Here is a 19,919-nt window from a genome sequence, read left to right as displayed (position 1 = left end):
GGATGAGCTGACTTCTTATCTCTTGCCTAGATCTGTTTTTCCACTAACATCCTGGGCCCCTCCTGGGAGGAAGGTCTGCTTTCCTAGAATGTAAATCTAATGCCGACATTGTGGTCGGTCAAATTCAGCCCCTAAAAACTTGGCATCATGGCTAGCCTCTGCCTGGGCCAGCCTCTAGCCCAGACCAATCAGCATTCACTCTGGCTCAGCTGGACACAGAGAACCCCCTGACTCCTCCTGCCACATGACCTTCTCCTGCCCTCCATGTGGCAGGAGCTCTTCCTACGCTCTTTCCTGTCCCCTCTGCAGTTTTTCCAGACCCACCACATGGGCCCTCAGACCACTGCCTTGGCAGGAATTGAACTGGTGTCCAAGATAGTTACACCCACAACAGCTGCAGCGCCCCCTGCTGCCTCCCCAGTCTGGCACACTGCCTAGGTGGACTGGCCCTTGGGGTCAGCCCCGTGACTGGGCAAATCAATCAGGCCTTTCCTTGACATACCTAAACCTGAGGAAAGAATGCATTTTTCAGTCAGCTCTAAAGGGTTGTCCCTGCTGTCCCCACTTCTCTCTTCCCTGTGATCTCTGGGTGGACACGTGGGCGTCAGGTTCTCCCCTGTCCTGAGCAGGGTAGGGGAGGGCTTTGTGTCTTGGCCTGAATAGTTTTCTGTTTGCCTTCTATCTGCTTTATGTTTTCAGATGACTTCTCACTTTAATTACATGTCTCACTTTTCTCTCTAACCTCTCAGTCTACCGTGTGTGTATTTTCCTTTCCCTCTAGATCTAGTGGTGGGTGTTTCCTCTAAACCCCTCTGTGTAATTTCTCTAAACTCAGGGTAACCATGGGTGTAACTCTCTCTATCACCCATTTTTCATGTGAATTTCTTGGTTTCTGCTCTGGTTCTCTCTCTCTGCTTTTCCTCCTTAAGCCATCACCACTTGCTCTCCTAACGTCCTCCCATGGGGAGGCTCAGGGCGGATGCTCTGTGTGTTTCTTCTAAATCTGCCGACATAAGCCCCTAGGTTCTGTCTTCCGAGGCCCTGAGGCTCCACTCCAGCTTCTTCCTAGACGTCCATTCCTCTTAAATGAACATCATGAGTTGTGCAGTGACTTTTACACAAGTGTGTGTCGCCTATCTTCCACGTGCTTGTGATTCTGCTCCAGCCTTTTCCTAGACACCAATTTCCCTTAAATAAACCCCACAATTTATGATTTCTCCCTAAATAAACACAAGGATTCATGTTTTATCCTTCTTGGGTCCGTTTTTATCCTTTTTTAAGATTTATTTATTTATTTACTTATTTGTGAGAGAGAGAGAGAGAATGGACGCACCAGGGCCTCTAGCCACTGCAAAGGAACTCCAGACGCATGTGCCCCCTTGTCCATTTGGCTTAGTGGGACCTGGAGAATCAAACCTGGACCCTTAAGCTTCGCAGGCATATGCCTTAACCGCTAAGCCATCTCTCCAGCCCCGGTTTTTATCAATTATTTGTTAAAATAGGGTAAAGGCCCAAAATTAGAGTTCCTAAATTTGGGAGAACCCTGCCTGAACCCCCAAATCCTGCATCACCAGGATGACATAATCAGGATAGACCTGTTTCTCCTCCCTGTCACAATCTCCTTACAAACGCTCTTAGGTTGGTGGGCTGGCTCTGTGAAGTGGGAGACCCAGTTCTAGGAAGGCTTTTTATTTGGAGCCTGTGGAGCAGCCATCCAGGAGGGTCTGAGGGAGGGCTCCCCAACCCCCTCCCCCTGCCAAGGGCTCATTTGTCTGATCCTATTGGTTGGAACTGGATCACATGGGCATACTCAGCCCCAAGGGAGGCTGGGAAATGTAGTCCATATGGCTTTGTGCCCAGCTGCAAAGAGATGGCAGGGTCATATGCTATACACTCCAGGGTTCCTTCTGTGCCCATACTTCTTGGGCAGGAAGTGGAGAGGACAGGATGGATGACGCCATGCACTATAGGCTTCATCCATGCCAACAAGATGGCAGGAGGGAATGAGGTGGCCGCAGCAGGGCAGAATTCCTCACTGCTTTTCCCATTCCTCTCCCTTCTCCACTTCCTCTGTCTCCTTCTCCATGCCTGGTGATGTCCTGAGGGCTCAGGGACAAAGCTCCTGTCCTAGTCTGTGTTCTCTGCTTCCAGAAGTGCTAAGCTGCGGAGAGGCTCCGTCCCTCTGTCCTACCGCCAGGAAATGCATTCCCTGCTACAACTGGCTGGTACCTGTCAGAACCTATGAGCTTAAATATACCTTTCCTGAGGAAGTTGTTTCCGTCAGGCTTCTTGTCACAACAATGAACAAAGGAACTAAGGGCTGGAGAGACGGCTTAGCGGTTAAGGCGCTTGCCTGCGAAGCCTAAGGGCTCAGGTTCGATTCTCCAGGTCCCCACATAAACCATATACACAAGGTGGCACATGTGTCTGGAGATCTCTTGCAGTGGATGGAAGCCCTGGTGCACCCATTCTCTCCCAATCTCTCTGTCTCTAACTAATCTAACTAATCTAACTAATCTAAATTTTAAAAAAAGAAAGAAAAAAAAAGAAAAAAGGAACAAGTCCACTATACTTGCCCAAAATAAAGTAAGGCACTATGGATGACCCTTAACCCAGGGGCCCTGAGCTGTGATCACCATGGACGTCTTCCAAGGCTGGCTAGGGAAAAACAAAGCAAAGCAACACACCGTAGCTGCTTTTGCCACCTGCCAGCCGCCCACCAGGCACTCACCTAAGCTAGAAGCAGTGCCCTGGCAGTCAGAAAACATGCCCAGTGTCAGTCAAATGGTGGACCCTGGCTGAGAACTGGTCAGAGTCCAGGACCACCTGTGTCCCTGACCACTGTCCCACACTGCCTGTGATTCACCCCAAAGGGTCTGGCGACTTTTGGAGTCTTCGCTGCACTGCTGCAGTCCCAGTTGGCCTCAGGGGGCGCCATCATGCCACCCCTTCTCAGAAGTACTCCCACCCCAGTAAAAGTGATATTGGGTGCCCCCCAGCCCACAACCAACTTTGCCTTTTGTCTAAACCAACTCTGCCAAGCAGCCCACTGCGGCTTGGGGCTCATTCCAACATCCATGGCTTGATTTTACGAGCCCACAGCGTCCTGGTCTGGCAAAAGCCCGTGGCCATGAGTGCTGGCAGGTATGCCTCTGAGGCCAGTGTATTTTCCACTGTTCCCTGAGCCGGGGTTGCCTTGGCCACCTCCCAACAAAGACTGTCCCTTCCTCCAGTCCTTCCCTCTCCAGCATGACGGGACCCACGAGCTGGGCAAACACTTGGTCAGATGGCCAATGGTCAAAGGAAGACTCCTTTAGTGAGCTGGGCATGTTGGCACCTTTTATCCCAGCACTCAGGAGGCAGAGGTAAGAGGATCACTGTGAGTTTGAGGCCACCGTGAGACTACAGAGTGAATCGCAGGTTAGCCAGGACTAAAGTAAGACCCTACCTTGAAAAAACCAAAAAATTAAAAAAAAAAAAAAAAAAAAAAAAACAGCAGCAGCAGCAGCTTGCTTTTGGGCTAGAGGGATGGCTTAGCAGTTAAGACATTTGCCTGAAAAACCAAAGGATCCAGGTTCAATTCCCCAGGACCCACGTTAGCCAGATGCACAAGGGGGCACATGTGTCTGGAGTTCATTTGCAGTGGCTGGAGGCCCTGGCATGCTCACACGCTCTCTCTCTCTCCACCTCTTCCTCTGTCAAACAGATAAATAAGTAAATATTTAAGATGCCAGGATCTGGCCAAAGGGGCATGACGTAGAAGGGAGGCACTACTCTGGTGGCTGCATCTTGAAATGCCTGAAAGCCCCCACAGGGCTAGGTGCCACCTGCCCATCCCCCCCCAACACACACACACACACACACACACACACACACACACACACACACAGCAACCAAACCGGCTCTCATCATCTCATCATCAGGCACAGGACAGGCAGAAGCCCTTCCAGGCAAATGAAGGCTTCGCCTGGTGCCCGGACCAGAGGACGTGAGACTCCCCCTAGGGCCCAACAAGATATCCCACAAGGCATCACTAGCCAGAGCTCCTCAAAGGTATGGTCCCCACATCAGCAGGGACAGCCCAGCCTAGAAACTAAGAATGCCTCAGCCCAGATCTGCCTCCCTAGGAATCCTGGGGTGAGGGGCATCACACACAGCCTGCGGAAGTTGATACCTGACTCTCAGACCCGATGGCCGAGGCCGGCTGTGTTCCCACACTTGCAAAGCAGCTGGAAGTCCTTGGGGGACATTGACGGTCAGGCGGCAGAGTGTCGATGCTGTCATGGCCTTGTGGCCAATTCACTTGGCTGCCCTCTGGGCCGCCAACCCAGTAGCAGTCTTAATTTTGCCACTTTTAATCATTCCCCCAGGGGTCTTGCTTTGTGCGGGGAGGAGGGGTTTCTCTTAAGGACCCCGGGCAGACCAGACCAGGCAGGTTGTTACGGGAGGAAGAACCCTTTCAAGCGAACGGGGGAGACAGAACCAGACAGAGCACCAGCTCACACGGGCAGCAAGGACAGTCCAGGAAGCGTGTTTAATTGGGAAAGACGCAGACGACAGACAGAGGGAGCCTGAGAGGCTTTGGGCGTGCAACAAAGCCCGGGCAACCTTGGCCCCCCACCACCAACCAGGCAAGGGCTTCCCCTCCCCCAGACATAAGACAGGACAGCACCCCAAAAAGATTCTCCAGGGGTGCTAGGAAGGCAAGCAGGAACAGACACAAGCAATCACAACCCAGACACAGTCCTTCCTCAGATTGCTTCTTTGCAAGTTACCCAAAGCTCTCTCCCAAACCGCAGGACCCGGATGAGGGCACTGATGATTCAAACTGCTACTCTCTCGGGCGCTGGCCTGTCACCTCTGCAAGGAACTCTAGCTCTGAAGGTCGCACTCAGCCCTCAGGATGGCCCTGCATAGTGGCTGGCCTTCCATCTGAGACCAGCAGCAAGCAGAAGTAATCCCAGAGGAATCTGGGGGAGGAGGGGAGGGGTGCTGGGTGTGCCCCTGCCCTGGAAAGCAGACAGAGCCTGACTCTAAAGCCAAGATTTCAAGACAGAAGATGGGACCAACTGTTTATTCAACAAAAGCCTTTTATTCATTCAAAAATTAACCATTGGGTTTATTCCGCAAGTACTTAAAAAAAAGAAAGAAAAAGAGGAAGGGCAACGTTCCCCATTGTGCCCTTCTGCTAACTGCCTTGCTAGTCCTGGGAGGACCTAGCAAAGAGGCAAGTGGGAGACAAGCTGCCAATAACGTGGGGCTGGGGGGGGGGGGGCCAGGGCCTCTGGAATCCAGCCCCCTCCTGGCCTCCGTCCTCCAGCCTCCAATTCCCCCAAGCTAAGTGGAGCACCCAGGTGCTGCTGTGGCTCCATCACCACCAGGGGGCGCCCCTATACATCCTTGGATTCCTTAAACGCTGACTACACTAGGAAAGGAACACAGTGGCTTTCGGCTTGGTGGGCAGTGAGGGTTTGCTCTAGAGAGATGCCAGGAATCCCCCATTGCCCCCAGAAGAAACAATGTTCCCAACAGCCCAGGTGCTCCTAAGAAATCAGCCCTCAAACTGCAAAGCATTCAGGGGAAAATGTGTCAATAGAGATGACACGTACATTTGCCTTGATGTTATTTTAAACGTGGCCTGGTTAAATATTCTAAAGTCGTGACGCTTTCTTAAGTCACCATCAACACAGAGTGGGAAGCAGACACTGGGAAGAGGAGGCTGGGCCACAGCAGGCCACCCAAGACTGGTGCTAGGCCCTGGCTCTAGAAAGGAGGGTCTGCAGAGGGGTTCAGAGCCTGGCCTCATGCTGGACACCCTCCCCCCCAAAAAAGAGACCAGCCTCAGATGAGGTGGGACCTCGGTGCAAACAGGCTTGTGGAGAAGCCCTGGAGCTGCTCAAAAGGGGCCTGGCTTCAGGTCCTGGGCTGTGTGCCGCAGCTAAAGGCTGGTGAGAAGAAGGGACAGAAATCAGTCAGTATGACCACCTTGAATGAAAACAGCCAGTGTCCAGCACCCCGCCAGGAAGAAGGTAGCCCTGGGCTTTCTCAGTGCCAACGTTTTGGGCCTAGAGCACACAGGGCTGTAGTCCCCAAGGATGTAAGCAGCAAAAAATGGAGGGAAAAAAAAAAAGACACTTGAGGCTGAAAACTAAAAGGCCAAGATGCTGGAAGGCCTGGCACAGACACTCAGTGGATGCCTAGGTCAAGGGTACCAGTGCTTAACTCGGCCTCTCATGGCTCTACAACAGACTGCTAAAACGTCAACCCCCTCAACCAGAGAGGGCAAATGAAGACACCCACAGAGGCCAGAGAAAGGCCCACTGTCATCCTTTCAACCCCAAGTCACCAAGTGTGCCCCTACACTGGAGGAGCCAGAGCCAGGCCCAAACACTGCAGCCATCAGAGGCGAGGCTCAGACCTCCCACCCACAGGGTGCCCGAAGGAAGTTGCCAGTGAAGAGGGAGACACTGTTCTCTGTCCCTATGGGATCCAGAGGGTTGATGGCAGACCTGGCACAACCAAAGGCTCTGCCCGTGCAGGAGGGGACATCTGTGGTCCCACCAACAGAAATGGACAGGCAGATCAAAGCTGTCCCTTGACAGAGAACATCCATCTTCCAGCTAAGGGCTAGAATCATTTATCAGGGGAAACTCCAATCTCCCAGAAAATGAGATGGAAAATATGGGAGGCTCAGAGCAGAACAGGACCAGGGGCAATCCCCCCCCTTGGGGGTGGGCAGAGCAGCCGTGTACTTTACACAGCAGAAGCAAAAACTGGTGCCCGGGCCTGGTTCTCCACAGCTGGGAGGCCACTTCTCACCCTCCTCTGCTAAGGATAAGTTCCGGGTCCAAAGGGATCCAGAGAGTTCGGGAACCGCTACAGCCAGGTGCAGTGGGTATCATTATATAGTCAGCCTCTGGGGCAGACAGCGCGAACCAGCCACCCAGGCTGCTGCATGTGCGAAGAGAGGCCAATTGGGGCTGTGCTGTCACTCAGGCAATCCCAGGCCTACCAGGGCCTGGCAAATCGAGATACAGACCAGAGTCACAAACACAGGAGACTGAGCTCCAGGCTCAGAATCCCACATCAGCATGGAAAAAATGCCTTCAAAAAATCAACCATCAGGCCTCCTGGCTCTGCTGACATACACAGGCAACTGAGGCCCGGAAGTTAAGGGGTGTCCATCCAACTCACAGCAAAGGCCAGGGCCTGGGATCCGGACCTTCTGTCTAGGGTCACCTGATGCTCTGGTGACAGTTGAGGAACCAGCGCTGACTTCCTACACAGCCCCAAAGAGCAGGAGCAGCCTTAACAGGATGGCCCAGCCCTCTCCTCTTGACCCTTCCCTCCCAGCATCTGAGCAAAGAGAGGGACAGGGAAGGAGTCCACACCGTCCTCTGCTGAAGGTAGATCAAAGCAAGGAAGCAGTGCAGGGCTCACAGGCTATTTCCAGTCTCTCTGGCAACAAGAGGGAGACTGGATCATGACTTCGCAAACCTGCTGATGGAGAACCCCACTGCATACTGTCCAGACACCCTCTCCCAGCTCCCACATCTAAGACAAGGCTCTTCTGTTTTGTCACTGCAGCAAATTGCAAATAAAAAAAAAATGTCCTATTTGTTCTTGATACAAACAAGTTATGGACCCCAAGGGGGGAGCAGAGGGGTCAGGGACAGGGAAGGTGGCATTAGACAGGGGGACAGTACATTAGCCATTGAGGAATGTCACCTTCCCCTCTCTAAACTCGGAGCACAGTATCAGAAGGGAAAAATTAAAAAAAAAAAAAAAAAGAAAGAGGGGGAAGGGAATGTTTTTGGCTTCTTGGCCACTGCAGGCCACCATCCTCCCAAGCAAGGTGGGCAGGTGGGTGAGAGGGTGCACATGTAAACGGGGCCCAGCGTCCCGGGAGCCTGGGACACACGAGGCGGCAGCAGTAGTTAACAACCAATAAATAAAAGATATCAATTATATATGAGTATAAAAACACCTCACTTTCCCCACAAAACGCACAATACTGCTATTTCATGAAGTATTATCACCACCCATTCTTGCCACGCTAGTGGCCTCTCTGCTAAAGGCCGGGCCAGGAGGAGGCCGAGTTCTCTGAGACTCCAAGGCCTTCTTCCCAAGCATCAGTATCTTCTACAAGAGAAGGTAGTTGTTTTGTTTTGTTTCATTTACAATGTCCATTTGAAATTAAAAAAAAAAAAAAAAGCGCACGCGCGGAGCAGGAGGGAGCAGTGCTGCCCGGGGAAGCAGCCCGCGCCCCTGGTTTCGCAGAGGGCTGGAGCGGTTTCTCTGTGGGTCTGTCGTGTTTGGACAAGCACAAGTTGTTGGCGGTTGGTGGCTTCAGGCGGCAGGTGGATGCAGGGCACAGGGGAGGGGAGCCGGGGCCTTGAGGCTCAAGGGCGGCCCGCCGAGTGTGGATGCGGAGGATGGCAGGGTGGGCACAGGGATGGCATCGGGCTGAAGTGGCCTCATGGCACGCATGGGAGGAGGTGAGTGGTTCCCAGGCATCTGAAAGGCAGAAGGAAGCAGGGAAAGTTAAGAGCTGGCCAGAGGGCTGGATTGATGACTGCGGAAGCTGAGGACCCAGGTTCCACTCCCCAGGACCCACATAGAGCCAGGTGTATGTACAAGGCGGCACATGTGTCTGGAGTTTGTTTGCAGTGGCTTGGAGGCCCTGGAGTGCCCATTCTCATTCTCCTATTCTCCCTCTCTCTCTCTCTCTAATAAATAAAAAAGTAAAAAAATATTTTTTTAAAAAGGCCTTGCCCCAGCTGGGTGTGGTGGCACATGCCTTTAATCGCAGCACTTGGGAGGCAGAGGTAGGAGAATCACCGTGAGTTTGAGGCCACCCTGAGACTACAAAGTGAATTCCAGGTCAGCCTGGACTAGAGTAAGACCCTACCTCGGAAAAAAAAAAAAAAAAAAAACACCTCACCAGAAAGATGGTCCATTAGAGCCCAGCTTCTTAGCTGTGGGTCACAGTACAATCCTGCATGAGATATGTAACTGAATGTGGGGAAGTCACACAAGATTTGGCAATGATAAAAGATTTCTAAATGCACCATGTGTGGTATCGCAGCACTTGGGAGGCTGAGGTAGGAGAATCCCAGGGAGTTCAAGGCCAGCCTGGGAGTGAGTTCCAGGTCAGTCTGGACTAAAGTAAGACCCTGCCTCAAACAAACAAAACGAAGAAACAAAAAAACACTCTGAGTGCACAATGGCCAAAAAAATAACTTAAAGCAAACACGTGATGAATCTGAGGTGTTTCTGGCAACATTTGCCCGTGTTACATCATGTGACTTCACTGCAGCCGTGTGCCCGTCACACCACACAACAGGCTTCCTGCTCTTCATAACACAGTAATTTGGGCTGAGGAGATGGCTCAGTAGTTAAAAGCACTTGCTTGCAAAGCCTACCTGCCCGGGTTCGATTCTCCAGTTCCCATGTAAAGTCAGATGCATAGAGTGGTGCATACATCTGGAGTTTGCAGTGGCAAGAGGTCCTCAGAGCCTCCTGGTCACCACCACCCCCAACACATGTTCAAATAAGTTTTAAAAAATTAGAAATGGTTTTAAACAACATTTAATAATGTGGGGGGGGGGGGAGCATGCTCTCAGTTGGTAGGTAAGTCACTGAGTTTTACAACAGTTGGTCTCAGAACTCTGAGAAGCCGGAGCCCAGGTGGGAACTGAATCACCAGGCACCACCAATCCCTGAGGAGCAAGCTCCAGGAAGAGGAGGCGGAGCGAGACTTCTGAGAGGAGAGGCGGGGTGTGTCACGTGAGGACCTCCTGAGAAGCTTTGCCATGGAACGCACATGACGTGATGGCTTGCAAAAGCGAACTCAGGGCTGGAGAGATGGCTTCGCAGTTAAGGTGCTTGCCTGCAAAGCCTAAGGACCTGGGTTTGAGTCCCCCAGTAGCCAAGTAAGCCAGGCTCACAAGGTGGTGCATGCACATGGAGTTCTTTTGCAGTGGTTAGAGGCTCTGGCACCCCCATACACACTCTGTCTCTTAATCTCTGTCTCCCCCCTCAAACAAAGAGATAAAATATTTTAAAAAAAAAGAACTCAGAAACTAGACCCCAGCTGCACACAGGCCACATCTCAGAAGCAGTGCGAGGTCCTTTACACGCTGGCTCCAGTAGTCCATTCCCATGGGCAGGGGCCGGGGGACATGTAGGCGTGTTTGTGTGTAGGGGTGCATGTGTATGTGGGGTTCCTCATTGAAACTCTCATGGATTTAGCTACACCAACTAGCTGCACGGGATCCCTCTCTCTCTGCCTCTCCAGTGGTGGGAGTACAGACGTGCACCACCATGCCCAACTTATCTGTGGCTTCTAAGGGTTCAAATTTACGTCCTCGTGCTTGTGTGGCAAGTACTTTACCCACATCTCACAAGCATTTCACATTCGTTTATTTTTTTTTTTTTTGAGGTAGGGTCTCACTCTAGCCCACGGTGACCTGGAACTCACTCTGTAGACCCAGGCTGGCCTTGAACTCACAGTGATCCCTCTACCTCTGCCTCCCGAGTGCTGGGATTAAAGGTGTGTGCCACCATGCCTAGCCACATTTTGTTTTTGAACCAACATAAAGCCAGATGCACATGGTGGTACATGAGTCTGGAGCTCCTCTGCAGTGGCCAGAGGACTTAGTGTTCCCATTCTCTTTCTCTGCCTCTTTCTCTGTCTTTCAAATAAGTAAATTAATTAATTTTTTGAAGGAGGAAATAAAATACAGACAATAGACAATCCAACATATCTAAAGGTCTAACAGTCTCAGACTTAACAGATGAATTTGGCAGGGTCATGAGTATATAGTAAGGAAGTAAATCCTATAACCCAGAAACAAATAGAAAATACAATTTAAAAATTACTGTTTGGGGCCGGGGTGATGGCTCAGGGGCTAAGTGCACGTATGTGCAAGCACAAGGGCCTGAAATCACCAGAGTTCAAATCTCCAGGCCTCATGTAAACAGCTGGGCAGGACCACACACATCTGTAACCCCACTCCCATAAGGGGAGCACGTAGACGATAATCAAAGGAGCCCCACAAGCTCCAAATCAGTAGAGACTCCGACTCGAAACCAGACCCAGAGAAGAGAAATGGCTCAGCCACAGTAGGAGAGCACTTCCCACCGCAGGCGAGCAGGCATGCCACCCTGGCACATCGCCACACCACTCCACACACACAGAAACAAAGAAGCTTTAGAGTACTACTTAAGAAGATTTTTTTCTTATTTATTTATTTATTTGACAGAGAAAGAGGGGGAGAGAGAGAATGGGCATGCCAGGGCCTCCAGCCACTGCAAATGAACTCCAGACATGCGTACCCCCTTTGTGCATCTGGCTAACGTGGGTCCTGGGGAAATCAAACCTGGGTCCTTTGGCTTTGCAAGAAAATGCCTTAACTGCTAAACCATCCCTCCAGCACTCTCTCTCTCAAATAAATAAATAAATAAATAAATAAATAAATAAATAAAACATTTCTTTAAAAATATCGTAGAGGAAAAATGTTAGGAGACCCAACTGAATAGACAGGAATGTATGTATGTATGTATGTATGTATGTATGTATGTATGTATGTATATGAACATGTTCATCAACTGGAAAGTCTTTATAAACTTTATAAAAATGCTAATTCTCGGGCTACAGAGATGGCTTAGCAGGTAAGGCGCTTGTCTGCAAAGCCAAAGGATCCAGGCTTGATTCCCCAGAACCCACATAAGCCAGATGCACAAAGAGGAGCGCACATCTGGACTTCAAACCAAAAAAAAAAAGTTTTTTAAGTACAGTTGTGGTGACACATGTTTATAATCTCAGCACAAGGAAGGCAGTGACAGGAGGATCCCTGGGGCTCACTGGCCAGCCAGTCTAGCCTAATTGTTGAGCACCAGACCAATGACAGACCCTGTCTCAAGAAAAGGTAGATGGGGCTAGAGAGGTGGCTTAGCGGTTAAGGCACTTATCTGTGAAGCCTGGCTGACTTGAAGACCATGTCCCTTGGCTTACCTCTAGCTAGGGTGACGCCCAAACACCCCTAGAAGCAGCGGGAGCTGGCTCTCCATGCTAGGTTTCCACCCGCACCCCAGCCCTTGAGGCCCCTCCAACTCACCTCGCTCTGAGCCCGGACTATACCAGCCCATCGTAGAGGGACAGCGCCTGCACGATGGAGGGGTCCGCCTTGGAGCCTTCCTGGAACTCCTGCAGCGTCAGCTTCCCGTCAGCATTCTGTAAGCGGAGAGGCGGTGAGGGATGAGAACGGGACCACGGGCCAAGCACCCAGGGCTGGTCCCAAGAGAACTTCCGGAGTTGAGTCAGTTTCTTGGGCCCTTAAGACACTTCTCTGAACCTCTGCTTCTCCATCTGGAGCCCAGGGAGAGGGACTAAACATTAACAAGTGTGACCCACAGCTTCCAAAGGGACGGTCATCTCGTGTCCACTCAGTCACTTTCACCACTACTCATTCCCAAAACAGCCAGACCCAGTGACTTTGGAGGCCGAGGAGGCAGGAAGATCACAAGTTCAAGGTCTGCCTCGATTACAGAGTGAGTTCAAGGCCATCCCAGGCAACTTAGAGGGACTCTGTCTTAAAATAAAAAGTTAAAGGGCTAGAGAGATGGCTTGGCAGTTAAGGCGTTTGCCTGCAAAGCCAAAGGACCCTGGTTCAATTCTCCAGGATGCACGTAAGCCAGATGCACAAGGGAATGCATGCATCTGGAGTTCATTTGCAGTGGCTGGATGCCCTAGTGCATCCATTCTCTCTCTCTCTCTTTTTGTCTCTGCCTTTCTCTCTCTCCAATAAATAAATAAAATATATTTTAAAAACTAAAAAGTTAAAAGAAAAGGGCTGAGGACATAGCTCTGTGGCAGAGCACTTGTGTGAGACCCTAGGTTCAGTCCCCAAATAAAAAGGGGGGAGCTGGAGGGATGGCTTAGTGGTGAAGGCATTTGTCTGCAAAGCCAAAGAACCCTGGTTCAATTCCCCAGGACCCACGTTAGCCAGATGCAAAAGGTGATACATGCTTCTGGAGTTCGTTTGCAGTGGCTGGAAGCCCTGGCGTGCCCATTCTCTCTCTCTCTCCTTTCCTGCTCTCAAATAAATAAGTAAACAAAATATATATTTTTGAAAAATCTCTGGGTTGAGGAGATAGGCCAGTGGGTAAACTTCTTGCCATGCAAACATGAGGACCTGAGTTTGGAGCCCCAGTACACTCATAAAGTACTGGATGTTGTGGAGCACGCCCGTAATCCCAGAGCTGGGGAGGAGGAGACAGGGATCGCCGGGCTCCCTGACTAGTAGTCTTGCTGAATGGGTGAGCTCTAGGTCCAGCCTGACTGATCACAAAGAAGAAAGTGGAGAATTACTACGGAAGACACAAGACATTGACCTACGGCCTTCACACACATGCATACTCGTGTATGCATGCATATGCACATATGTGTATGTCTATACACATACAGACACACATGCATATACCCTATACACAGAGAAAAAAGGAAGACAAGGAGGGAGGATGGGAGGGAGGGAGGAACTGAAGGAAGGGAGGGGAAGAATTACCACAAAAGAGCCGGGCGTGGTGGCACACGCCTTGAATCCTAGCACCTGGAAGGCAGAAGTAGGAGGATCATCATGAGTTCGAGGCCACTTGGAGACCACACAGTGAATTCCAGGTCAGCCTCTCGAAAAACCAAAAATAAAAAGAGAAAGAAAGACTTCCCAGGCTGAAGAGATGGTTTAGTGGTTAAGGCACTTGCCTGCAAAGCCTAAAGACCCAGGTTCAATTCTCCGGAACCCACGTAAGCTAGATACACAAGGTGGCGCATACGTCTTGAGTTCGTTTGGAGTGGCTAGAGCCCTGGAATGCCCATTCTCTCTATCTGTCTCTTTCTCTCATGCATAAAATAAAAATAAAATATTTCAAAGAAAAGTATAAATGATGGTCAATCCTAAGAGCTCCATGCATTTCTTTGAGGTCCCCCCACCACTCTTTTTCTTTTTGAGGTAAGGTCTCACTGTAGCCCTAGCCCAGCTGACCTGGAACTCACTCTGTAGCACAGGCTGACCCTGAACTCAAGGTGAACCTCCTACCTTAGCCTCCTGAATGCTAGGATTAAAGGTGTGAGCCATCACACCCAGCACTTGTGGGAGAGTGTATAAGCCCACCAGCTTCCAGGGTAATCCACATTGGTCCCAGAAGGCCTAGGAAGGGGCCACGTTGGAACTCATACAAAATATGAAGGGACCTCAACAGGTCCCTTTGGGAAGGGATGGTGAGAACCTGCGTACCAGGACCCCTTCCCCTGATAGGACCTTGGCACCCTCACTGTGCTTTTAGCACCCAGAAAGGGTAATGCCTGGTGCCAACCAGCCCAGCAAAGCTGGTCTTGCAGCTGCTGAGTGCCTGACACCTGCCAAGCCCAGGGTGAGCTTGAGCCTGTCTATCGTCAGGTCCACCTAGCAGGGTGCTGCACCAGTGCCTGTGGACTGGCAAGAGAGGTGGCCCCGGGTTCCGCAGCTAGTGGCTGGAGACGTCAAGTCACACCCCGCTATGTTGGATTCCAGGATCTGTGCTCTTTCACAGAAGAGGGGAGATGTGGCCGAGGGACACGTACAGTGTGTCCAGCCTGGGCAAGAATGCACACAGAGTCCTAACCCAAGAGGGCTGTCACCGCTTCTGCCCACTCTGTCTCGAATCTGCCAACAATACCAAGGATGGGTCTTGGATGAGGAAGGTGGTGGCTGAGGCTCAGTACTTCCAGGGAAAGTCCAAGTGCCAGCCAGGCAGTTGGGAGCTCTCTGGCACAGTGGTTTGTTGTCTTATAAAGGCAAGCTATGCTTGATTTCCCCACACTGGCTCTGTGACTTCAAATTTCCATGTGAATCTAAGTTATTTCAGTTTGAAGAAACTGCTTAAGGCTTCAAGTGTAGTTCAGCAGTAACATGCAGGCCTTGGATATATAATGCTGCTGTCATTGCCATCACCGCACCCCCACCCCCACCCCCGCCAAAAATAAACCACAAGAAATAGGCATCTCAACTGAGGCCCGTGGACAGGATTCAGAAAGTCAGTGAAAACAGATGGACGAGGTCAGTCCTATTCACGACCCTGAGCCTGAGAAGTCACTGTTGTCTGCTGTGGGGCTCCGGTAACAGCCCCATCCCCAGGATCAGCAACCTGTGGCCCAGCACAGCTGCTGCCCACATCAAAGCTTCGGCAGCACAGGGTGCTTAGGCCCACTGCTACTTTCTATTTATTTGCCTGCTTGCTTTTTGAGGTGCTGGGGACAGAACCGAGGACTTTGCATTTGCTGGGCAATTGCCTTGCCACTAAGCAACACCCCCAGCAGAAGCTCACATCACAGATTCTTTTTCAAAAGATATGTTGAGGGCTGGAGAGATGGCTTAGCAGTTAAGGCGCTTGCCTGCAAAGCCTACAGACTCATGTTTGACTCTCTAGATCCCATGGAAACCAGACGCACAAAGGTGAGTCAAGTGCAAGGTCACACATGCCCACTAGGTGGCACAAACATCTGGGTTCAATTGCGGTGGCTGAGGCCCTGGTGCACCAATTCTCTCTCGCCCTTCTATCTCTTTCTCTCTCTCTCTAAAATAATATATATATGACAGCTGCATTGCAAAATAATTGGCTTCCTTATGGATTTGATTTTATGCACTTAGAACTGTTATTCCAAGAGTTCAGCAAAACATCAAGGGATCCAAAACAAAATAGCAAAAGCCAGACTGGAGGGATAGCTTGGCAGTTAAGGCATTTGCCTGAAAGCTAAAGAACTGAGGTTCAATCCCCAGGACCCACATAAGCCAGATGCACAAGGTGGCACAAGTTTCTGGAGTTTGTTTGCATTGGCTGAAGGCCCTGGCATGCCCATTCACCCTCTCTTTTTCTCTCTCTTTCCCTGTTTCTCTCTCTCAAATTTAAATAAAATTAGAGAATTCATTTTCAGAGACAAGAGGCACTTTGTTCTCTTCCTCACATACGCACATACACACACACACATACACACAAATAGACAAATAAATAATTCTTTGAAGTGGAGAGGCGCCAGGCACAGTGGTGCACACCTTTAATCCCAGACTGGGAAGACAGAGGTAGAGGATTGCTGTGATTTAAGGTCAGCCTGGGACCACCAAGTGAATTCCAGGTCAGCCTGGGCTAGAGTGAGACCCTACCTTGAAACAACAACAACAACAACAAAAGGAATAAAAAATAAAATGGAGGGCTGGGGAGATGGCTTAGCACTTAAGGCACTTGCCTGCAAAGCCTAAGGACCCAGGTTTGGTTCTTCAGGTCCCACGTAAGCCAGATGCACAAGGTGGCGCATGTGTCTGGAGTTCATTTGCACTGACTACAGGCCCTGGCGTGCCCATTCTCTCCCCCCAACCCTCTCTCTCTCCCTCTCTCGGTCTTAAATAAATAATAAAATGGAGAGTGACTGAGGAAGACACCCAGTGTCAGTCTCTGGCCTTCACATGCACCTGCACAAGCACGTGCCCCCACATACAAATGAGCACACATATACATATATGCACGCTCCACACACACTCAAACACAAAAAGAAAAGCATGGACACTGGACGGAAACAGCTTCTGGTAGTAGACATGATGCCAGGTTGCTGTCAGCTTAATCCAAACCCCCCCCCCAAGGGTCACCAGCAAAGCCAGGTCAGGCCAGGGTCCCCTCCCTCGGCTCACCTTGTCCATCATGGCAAAGATCCGGTCCACCCTCTTCTCGGGCGTGTTCTCCTCCTCAGGGAGCTCCACAGTGTTCCCCTGCCAAGGACAGTGGACACAGGAGCTGGGTCCTCAGGCTCTCAGCAAAGCCCCGCAGCCCTGGGCTGGGTGCCCACAGAATGGCCTGTCACTCCCACTCCATCCCTGCCACACTGTAGGAGCACATCCCAGCTATCCCAGCCCCACCGCCCATCCAGCCCTCCTACCCACTAGGTAGAGAGATCCAGGCCATTCTGCCAGTGGCCCTCAGCTGACCCACACTGTCCAATGGCAGGGGAGTGGCTCTGCAGGCTTCCCTTGAGCCTCACGGGGCCAGCACCTCTGATGGCCGCCCCTCTCGCCCTCCCAGGAATCTCACCACCATCTGGTAAATGGCGTCTACTATGTCCAGCATCTCATTCCTGGTGATGTAGCCATCGTTGTCCAAGTCGTAGAGCTTGAAGGCCCCTGTGACCAAGCAGCCGGGTCAGGTGGGATCTCCGTGACTCAGGGCAGCAAGTCCCCCGCCCTCCCCTGCACCACAACCCAGACAGAATAGTCGCATCACTCATCAGGCCACTGTACACTGGCACTGGGCTATGGACATGTGCGTGCCCACACCAACACAAGCAGGGTTCAAGAGGAACACAAATGTGGGAACAGGGCATGGAGGTTCAAGCCTACGATCCCAGTGCTCATGGAAGCAGTAGGAGCATGAACTTGAGGTCAGCCTGGCTTACATAACAAGACCCTGCCTCTAAATAGCAAAGGTTGGAGGCTTAGCTCAGTGGTAGAGTACATCCCTAGCCAAAAAAAAAAGAAAAGCAATTTGGGTATTGGTCTATGGAGATTGGGCCTGGCAGGGGTGGGCTGTGTGGCATGCAGGACTCAGGATGTCTGGTGCCCCCTCCTGGCTAGGGCCAAGGGCTACATTCTTCTGGCCTGGGGCAGTCTGCTTGGGTGGGAGGGGACCGACTTACACCTCAGCTTCTCATCCAGTGTTCCCCGCGAGGTCACCGACAGCGCCTGGATGAACTCAGAGAACTCAATCCTGCCATCCTAAGGGAAATAGAGGGCATGGCCTTCATCAGCATGGGCCACCCGATCAGGCTGGATCTCATAGGTAGGGATAGGCAATGGCGTACACGGCACACGCAGAAACAGAGGAACGAGGAGACAAAGGGAGAGCGGGAGGCAGAGGCCGGGGAGACTGCTACATGGAGAGACAGGAGAGAGCGGGGAGCACAGCGAGAAGCTCCAGCACGGCCCTGCCCTGCGGAAGAGCACCAAGAAACGGGGCTGGGCTGCAGCTGGGGCTCTGAAGGAAAGAGGAAGACTTAGTTCTACCTACTTTTGTTTATGTGTTTGTTTGTTGCTTCTTTTTAATTTAATTTTTACTTTTACATAGAGTGTGTGAGAGAGAGACTAAGAGAAAGAGAATTGGCACACCAGGGCCTCATCCACTGAACTCGGACGCCAGGCACTTGTGCCACCTAGTGGGCATGTGCGATCTTGCACTTGCCTCACCTTTGTGCATCTGGCTTACGTGGGATCTGGAGAGTCCAACATGGGCCCTTAGGTTTCGCAGGCAAGCGCCTTAGCTGCTAAGCCATTTCTCTAGCTCTGTTTTTTGGTTTGCTTTCTGTTTGTTTTTGTTTTGTTTTGAGACAGGGTTTCATGTAGCCCATGCTGGCCTTGAACTCACTGTGTAGCCAAGGACAACTTTGAACTTCTGACCCTTCCTACCTCCACCTCCTGAGATTATAGGCATGCACCACCACACCCCATTTATGCAATGCTGGTGATCCAACCCATGCACTCTACTGACTGAGCTACATCCTCCGTCCTGTTTGTTTTACAAAGGAGGACACTGAGACCCAGAGATGGCTGAGCCCTTCCCAGGGCCAGAAAGGATGATCCCAGCCTGAAGGCACATGTAGACAAAACTGCATCCATAAAATAAAAGCCACCTGCATACCCTCAAGCTGGAGGTTCCGAGGGAAGTGACAGGGACTCCAAGAATACTATGGAGCCCAGAAAATGCCATCACAGAGCAGTCTGTGAGCCTGGTTAGCCCAACTGTGGACAGGCCAGCTGTCACAGGAGCCAGGGTCAGGAGGGGATACACACTGCCACACAGGAAATCCTGAAAACTCATGCAACAGCATGATGAAGTGAAAAAGCTACATTCATGGACTGGAGAGATGGCTTAGCAGTTAAGGCACATGCCTGCAAAGCCTAAGGACCCAGGTTTGATTCTCCAGGTCCCACGGAAGCCAGATGCACATGGTGGCACCATGCATCTGGAGTTCATTTGCAGTGGCTGGAGGTCCTGGCGTGCCTATTCTCTCTTTGTCCCTCTGTCTCTAATAAATAAATAAATAATCAAAAAAAAGCAAAAAAAGAAGCTACATTCACTCAGTGTCGCAGTCTCTTGATCTGCAAAACAGGAGCATTAAAAGGGCTCACCCTGGGCTGGAGAGAGGGCTTACCAGTTAAGTGCTTGCCTGTGAAGCCTAAGGACCCCGGTTCGAGGCTTTGTTCCCCAGGTTCCACGTTAGCCAGATGCACAAGGGGGTGCATGCTTCTGGAGTTCGTTTGCAGAGGCTGGAAGCCCTGGTGCACCCATTCTCTCTCTCTCCCTCTATCTGTCTTTCTCTCTGTGTCTGTCGCTCTCAAATAAATAAATTTTTAAAAAATTTAAAAAAAAAGTGCTCACCCTGTGCTCACTTCGGCAGCACATATACTAAACTTGGAACGATACAGAGAAGATTAGCATGGCCCCTGCGCAAGGATGACATGCAAATTCGTGAAGCGTTCCATATTAAAAAAAAAAGTGCTCATCCTAGCCTGGCATGGTGGTATACACCTTTAATCCCACTGCCTGGGTTTGCTGTATTTTTTAATATTTTATTTTATTTGATTTTATTTATTTATTTTGGTTTTTCAAGGTAGGGTTTCGCTGTAGTCCAGGCTGACTTGAAATTCACTATGTAGTCTCAGGGTGGCCTCGAACTCATAGCGATCCTCCTACCTCTGCCTCCTGTGTGCTGAGACTAAAGGTGTGTGCCACCACACCTGGCATATTTCACTTTTATTTATTTACTTGACAGAGAAAGAGAGAGAGAGAACAGGTGTACCAGGGCCTCCAACCACTGCAAACAAACTCCAGACGCATGG

At 50.9% G+C, this 19,919-nt stretch overlaps 1 protein-coding gene and 1 non-coding gene across 2 annotated transcripts in view; one reads left to right on the top strand and one right to left on the bottom strand.

Moving 5' to 3' along the window:
• Nucleotides 1-4,515: 4,515 nt before the first annotated feature.
• Ncs1 (neuronal calcium sensor 1) overlaps nt 4,516-19,919 on the bottom strand; it is a 62,676-nt gene continuing 47,272 nt past the window's right edge. The window contains exons 4-8 of the mRNA XM_045159885.1: nt 17,720-17,798; nt 17,119-17,207; nt 16,722-16,799; nt 12,123-12,238; nt 4,516-8,517 (exon numbers count right to left, since the gene is read on the bottom strand). Of these exons, the coding sequence (XP_045015820.1) occupies nt 12,140-12,238; nt 16,722-16,799; nt 17,119-17,207; nt 17,720-17,798 (345 nt within the window). The 3' untranslated portion in view covers nt 4,516-8,517; nt 12,123-12,139. The remainder of the gene's footprint in view (nt 8,518-12,122; nt 12,239-16,721; nt 16,800-17,118; nt 17,208-17,719; nt 17,799-19,919) is intronic.
• LOC123458149 lies at nt 19,462-19,568 on the top strand. Its single transcript, XR_006635447.1, has one exon. It is a non-coding gene; the product is annotated as a U6 spliceosomal RNA (small nuclear RNA).

Source organism: Jaculus jaculus, chromosome 1, assembly GCF_020740685.1.
Source record: "Jaculus jaculus isolate mJacJac1 chromosome 1, mJacJac1.mat.Y.cur, whole genome shotgun sequence".
NCBI lineage: Eukaryota > Metazoa > Chordata > Mammalia > Rodentia > Dipodidae > Jaculus > Jaculus jaculus.
This window is presented reverse-complemented; position numbering and strand designations above follow the sequence as displayed.